Source organism: Geospiza fortis, unplaced genomic scaffold (assembly GCF_000277835.1).
Source record: "Geospiza fortis unplaced genomic scaffold, GeoFor_1.0 scaffold102, whole genome shotgun sequence".
Taxonomy (NCBI): domain Eukaryota; kingdom Metazoa; phylum Chordata; class Aves; order Passeriformes; family Thraupidae; genus Geospiza; species Geospiza fortis.
Window position 1 is genome coordinate 2,765,580 of NW_005054373.1, and position 5,947 is coordinate 2,771,526.

At 56.7% G+C, this 5,947-nt stretch overlaps 3 protein-coding genes across 5 annotated transcripts in view; 1 reads left to right on the forward strand and 2 right to left on the reverse strand.

The window, feature by feature from the left end:
- Positions 1 to 647, forward strand: part of NIP7 (nucleolar pre-rRNA processing protein NIP7) — a 2,075-nt gene extending 1,428 nt beyond the window's left edge. Inside the window, exons 2-3 of the mRNA XM_005424842.2 lie at positions 83 to 223; positions 301 to 647. Of these exons, the coding sequence (XP_005424899.2) occupies positions 83 to 223; positions 301 to 420 (261 nt within the window). The 3' untranslated portion in view covers positions 421 to 647. The remainder of the gene's footprint in view (positions 1 to 82; positions 224 to 300) is intronic.
- Positions 648 to 1,129: 482 nt separating this feature from the next.
- TMED6 (transmembrane p24 trafficking protein 6) lies at positions 1,130 to 2,875 on the reverse strand. Its single transcript, XM_005424780.2, has 4 exons — positions 2,592 to 2,875; positions 1,775 to 1,901; positions 1,480 to 1,631; positions 1,130 to 1,354 (listed from the first exon to the last, which is right to left on the reverse strand). Exons 1-4 carry the CDS (start codon positions 2,859 to 2,861, stop codon positions 1,130 to 1,132), a joined length of 774 nt encoding a protein of 257 aa, XP_005424837.2. The 5' UTR covers positions 2,862 to 2,875.
- Positions 2,876 to 3,403: 528 nt separating this feature from the next.
- Positions 3,404 to 5,947, reverse strand: part of TERF2 (telomeric repeat binding factor 2) — a 4,712-nt gene continuing 2,168 nt past the window's right edge. For 2 of the 3 annotated variants that reach the window (XM_014308561.2, XM_031060114.1), the window contains exons 5-8: positions 5,558 to 5,944; positions 5,005 to 5,090; positions 4,700 to 4,749; positions 3,404 to 4,300 (exon numbers count right to left, since the gene is read on the reverse strand). In XM_014308561.2, the coding sequence (XP_014164036.1) occupies positions 4,142 to 4,300; positions 4,700 to 4,749; positions 5,005 to 5,090; positions 5,558 to 5,944 (682 nt within the window). In that variant the 3' untranslated portion in view covers positions 3,404 to 4,141. The remainder of the gene's footprint in view (positions 4,301 to 4,699; positions 4,750 to 5,004; positions 5,091 to 5,557; positions 5,945 to 5,947) is intronic. The other variant, XM_031060115.1, reaches the window with a different exon arrangement.

Here is a 5,947-nt window from a genome sequence, read left to right on the forward strand (position 1 = left end):
AAGCGGCCCCTCACAGCCCCATGGCCCCGAGAGGCCCTCACAACCTCGAGCGGCCCCTCACAGCTCTGCCCCTCTCCCGTAGTACAAGGTGTGGGTGAAGCCGGGCTCCGAGCAGTCCTTCCTCTATGGGAACCACGTGCTGAAGTCGGGGCTGGGCCGCATCACGGAGAGCACGGCGCAGTACCAGGGTGTGGTGGTGTACTCCATGGCTGACGTCCCACTGGTGAGCGCCTGGGCCCCGGTGGGGCTGAGGGGGGATATGGGATGGGAGACCGTCCCTCACGTCCCCTTCATCCCCAGGGCTTTGGGGTGGCTGCCAAGTCCACGCAGGAGTGTCGCAAGGTTGACCCCTTGGCCATCGTGGTGTTCCACCAAGCTGATGTCGGGGAGTACGTGCGGAACGAGGACACGCTGACATGAGGGACCCTTGGGGACCCCCAGGGACCCCTTGTGCTCTGTCTGTGAGTGTTCTGGGCTGGCACGGACTTTGTCCTGCACCGTGGGTGTGGGAAGCCCGCCCAGAGTGGGAGGGAGGTGTGGGGAGCTGCCAGCACAGAGCCCCAGAGCCCTCAAGGGGCTGCTGCCAGCGTGGGAGGACGGGCCCTGGCCCCAGCCCTGTCACATAAAGCCTGATCCTTTTTTCAGTGCCTGTTGTCTGGTGTGGAGGTCCAGGGGGAATCAGTCCTTGCTCCTCCTCTGGGGAATGTGACACACTGGGGTGTGTTTGGGGGGACTGATGAGGTTGGGGGGAGCCTCAGAGTGAGGATGAGCTTCAGGGGAGGGAGGGAGGGACCAGCAGCTTCTAGTCTCACAGAGGCTGGATGGCTTTAGCAGGCAGCAGTCACTCCCCCGACTCTGCCAGGGGTTCCTTTATTGTGAGTTTGGTAGAAAAGGCCCATTAAGACACTAACAATGGGTAGGGATGTGACAAACTCACACAGCTCACAGAACTCAGGTGACAGTGTGGCCTTTGACTTTTCTTGGGGTGATGCCAGGGCTAGAGCTGAGGCAGGAGCAGGGGGAACTCTCCAGCCTCCTCCTGGAAGCAGAATCCAGCCTTTGCTCCTGCTCTGTGGTGGGACAGTGGCAGCCAGGCGAGCTGGCTCTGCAGGGCGGTCCCTGCCCTGTTCTAGCACCTCTGGCTGCCCGAGCTTTGTGCGTGGAAGAGGCGCTTGAGGAAGCAGAGCTGCAGCACCCCAGAGAGGACAATGACACAGCTCTGGGCCATGGACCACCAGTTGATGTAGTTGTAGTTGGACTCCAGGAGGATGGAGTCAGCCATTTTCCTCATCCGGGCCAAGTTGTAGAAGCGCCACATGTGGAAGGTGTGCACATGCAGCTTCTGGATGCTCGCCTGCAGGAGAGGCAAAGCTGTGCTCAGAGCTGCACTCAGCTGCAGCTCAGCCTGAGCAAAGGCTCTGCTCAGTGTCCTGGACAGGACGTGCCCATCCTGCTCTGCTGGGACACCCTGACCCTCACCCCAATTGCCTCCAGGGTGTCGTTCAGCTCCTTCCTCTCTGCTGGCTGCTTGTGCTCCATGTTGAAGTCATCATAGTACACACCAAAGTTGAGATACACCTGCATTAAGCCAAAGTGGTTTCGGTGGTTGTCCAGGCAGAGCTGGTAGAAACCTGCAGAGGGAAGGGGGTTGTTGGTTCCTGGTGGAAGGGCCCCAGGCAGACACATCCTGAGTGCTCAGGCCCGCAGGAGCAATGGGTGCTCTGGGAAGCCCTGGCTGGGCAGGCTCAGAGCTGCTGCAGGGGCTGGGGCTCACCTGTGTCCTTGGTGAGGAAGTTGATCTGTCCTCGTACATCCTGGGACACTCTGAGCTGGAAGCCATTGGGGTCACTCGCTGTCACCAGGATGCTCCTGCTGTTGCCAATCCCCGTTGCCCGCTGGACCTGGAGGCAGGGAACACCCCAGGGGGATTTGTGGGTCCTGTTGTGTGGGGACGGAGCTGGGCCAAGCCCTGAGGACCTGTTCCTGTCACAGAGCTGGGGGAAAGCTGCCACTGCCAGGCACAGCCATGCCCTGGCTCTCCTTCAGCCAGCCCAGTGTAAACAGGAGATGAAAGGGCTGGAGTTCCCTGTGGGAAGGGGACAGAGCTCAGGGACATGCTGTGCCACAGCCTCTGGCCAGGCAGTGAAGGGCAGAGCTTCCAACAACGCCGGAGCTCCCAGCACCACTTCATGGGCTTAAACCTGGTAGTTTTAAGAATGCACGGGATTGATGAGGGATAGGGATTAGGGTGGTTGGTTATATTAGGAAGATATTCTTTCTTGTGAGAGAGGGGAGACTCTGGCACAGGGTGTCCAGAGCAGCTGTGGCTGTCCCATCCCTGCAGTTGTCAACCCTCAGAGGTTGGACAGGGCTTGGAGCAAGCTGGGAGAGTGGAAGGTGTCCCTGCCATGGCAGAGGATGGAAGGAAGTGAGCTTTAAGATCCCTCCAACCCAAACAATTCCACAATCCTGCCTTAAGAAAGGCACAGTCCCTGAGATGCCATGTGCCACAGGACCAGCACGGGGTGGATCCAGCCCAGCCTTCCCCTGGCTGTGTCAGCGATGTCCCAGGGCCCGTCCCCAGCACTCACCTCGTAGCTGAAGAAGAAGTTTCCTCCCTGGTGTGAGAACTGCCAGAAGCACTCGGCGGTGCCAGCGGGGATGACCATGGCGAAGTCGTAGCGGTCGGCGCCACGGAACAGCGGCTCCTGGCTGGAGCCACCACTCAGGGGCTCTGGCCTGGGGCAGCCAGCGGGGCCCAGCAGAGCCAGGAGCAGCAGCAGCAGCATCCTCCTGCTCCCCGGGGCTGCAGCACTGGCTCCCCACGCAGGGCAGGGCAGTGTGAGGCACAGGGTAATCATTAACCACAGCACGGCAGCCGCGGCCCAAGGCGATCTGACACCTGCACTGCCAGGGCACGAGCCCACCCTGGAGAAGGCAAGAACAGGACACAGCCCCTGCCAACGGGGCACCACCAACTGGCACTGCCCCTCACTGGCCCACATCTCTGACTGGTGCTCCTGCTGCCCACAGCTCTCCAGGGAAGGGATTTATGGAAGGGGAGGAAAATGCATGGCCACAGCCAGGGGACAAGGGACATGCAGTGCAGCACCTGCAGCTGAAGGACAGAGGGGGAAGCAGCTGTTCCTAGACGAGACTTCTCCCAGCCCTGGCTTTGCTGAACAGCAGCCAAGAGAAACTTAGAAACTAAATTTAGCAAGTGCCCCTGTATCACACCCCTGACCTGACCCAGAAACTCCTGATTCCCATGTACACCAGCATGTCACAGCTCCAGGCAGTGCTGGTCCTGACCCAGCACTCCCAGAGGGGAAGGGAGAACCCCACATTCCGTGCCCTTCTGCTGCATTTCCACCCACGAGGCAGAAATTCGCACTTTCACAACTCTTGCTATTAAACAGGAAAGGATCTTTATTTTACAAATGACTGTTCCAGCTTTGGCACTTGAAGGCAGGAAGATGTGGCATCCTTGGAGTTCACACACAGCAAGGGTATTACCAGGAAAAGTCCAAAGAAAATATGACCAAAGTCAGACAAAACTAAAAATTTTAGCATGGAAACAACAAACAGTTCCAAGTACTGAAACACAAAGTAATTTTAGCTTTTTAAAGCCTCAGAGCTGGAAGGGAGGAATTTCTCCTCACACATTGTCCCCCGTTAATGGGAGAAAAATAAAAAAAACCCAAGTAGATCCTCTTGCCTGGATCTCTTCCCCACAGAAGTGCTGGGACTCAGTGCTGCCTGTTCCACAAGGGAGTGATGGCAAACAGATGAAAGAAGTGATTCAGTGAACAGACAACAAACACAGAAATAGTCACCTATAAGATCATCCTCTGCTCACACCTGGGCAGAGCAAACAGCTGGGATTCATTCCAGAGGCTGCAGTGGCCAGGTGGACAAGAAGTCTCAATCTAGATTCATGCGGAGAGGCTGCACAGCCCCTGCCATGTGCAGCACGCTGATCTTTGCAGATCCAGCTGGAGCACAAAGCTCCTGGGTTCCTCTCTGTCATGGTTCTGGTGTCAGAGGGACTTCCCACACTGGCACAGACTGCACTCTGGTCCAGCTTCCAAAACACAAACTGAGGTCCAAAAACGAAAAGAAAGTCCCATGGCTCCCAACTTCAGAGCATTCCCAGTTTCTTCATGGTCCGCCAGCGGTCCTTGATCATCACTGAGGTGCGGTTCCTGAAGGGGAACTTGAGGCAGATGGTTTTCCACCTCCCTTCCCCGTACTTCTTCACCCCTTCCTTGATCCACTCGCTCTCCTCCATGGTCCATTTCTGCAAAGAGCAAGGAAGCAGCTGCGTGGCAGAGAGCCTGCTGCCCTCATCACCCGTGCCAGGAGCAGCAGGGAAGGCTGACAGGTCCTGGCAGCTCACACAACACCCCAGCACCGCAGATGTGCAGCTGCTGCCTTCCTACGGGCCAGGAGGAGAGGTCCTGGTGGCACCAACGTGGGACCTGCTCCTGGGTAACAGCTGCCAGATGTGTGTCCCTCACCTGAACAACCTCTCAGCATGAGGGAACTTGGCAAACCTTGCTTTAACCAAAGGGACCTGAGGCACATTCCCAGTGCCCTGCAGGCAGGACAGGCCCAGCTCCAGCCTCTTTTATCATGGAGACTGGAGGGACACTGCCCCCCTGCAGGGCCTGCTGGAAGCACCCAAGGCTCCACATACCTGTTTCTTGGAGCCGGAGTTGTTGGAGGTTTTGTTTTTCTCAAGTGATGCTGGAAAACAAGGGAGAGAGTTACATTTCCCATAATTTGGGAGGTACAGACCTCAACGAGAGGCTGCCTTGGGCTTAACCGCTGAGCTGTGCGGTCAGAGCACCCTGTGACAGCAATACACCCCAATTCCTTGATCCCAGCCTTCCCACAGGATTTCTGGTTTCAAAATTCAGCCCCCCAGGCAGCAGCAGGACCCCTGTGAGTGATCCCTGCCAGGATTAGCACAGGTAATCCCTGCCAGGGGGATTCTCATACCTGCATTTGCAAAGAGCTCATCCTCATCACTCCAGCTGTCCTTCTCCTCTGTGCCACAGGAGCTGTTCCACCTTCCTTGGAAGGACCTGAAATCAGGTGAGGGTTTACTTTGGCTACTGGCTCAGGAGAAGGGGTTTTGGGGAGCAGGTGCAGGGCCACCAAGCAAGCAGAGCCAGCCCCTGGACACTGTATTTCTTAAGAGGTGGGAATCAAGAGAAGGATGCTCCTACAGACTCTGGTGAGTGATGCTGAAGCTGGGAGAAGTGTGGAAAAACATGTGTTCCTTGTACTGGAATCAGCTGCCAGGACCAGCTGCAGCACCTCACTAGCAGCAGGACCTGAACATTTTCTCCTCTTCATTAACCCATAATTAATTTTAAAACCAAACACATGGGCAAGGTAGGGTTTGCTATGCCCAGTTCCACACGGGCTGGAGGGCAAGGTCAACACTTATCTGGAGACACAGGGCAAGGGTTTGGTGCTCAGGCTACCAACACCAGCAAGGCAAGTCTGGGGGCAGAGCAGACAATAGCACACGAGAGGGGCTTCATACTTCTCACTCTGGGCAGACAAGGGCTCGTCAGGCAGTTTGGGAGCAGGTTTGGAGGCAGAAGACACCACGTGCTCCTGGGAAGAGTCGGGGCACTCGCTCGACTTGCTGGACGAGCCGTCCAACTCCACGATCAGATTGCTTATGCTGAACAAGTTTTTGATGTTATGGGGTATTTCAGGAGGCTCTGAGGTCTCAGAAGCTTGATTCTCCACTTCTCTGCATCTCTTGGTTCTGTGGGATACAGAAGGAGACAGTTGCTTGGGGGAAGGCAAGTCTGTTTGGTCCAGTTTGGTGAAAAGGGCGTCCGAATCCCCGGAGTCCGACAGGATCTTGAAGGCTTCTCTCAGAACAGAAATCCCACACGAGGTTACAGCTCCAGGGAGCTGCCTG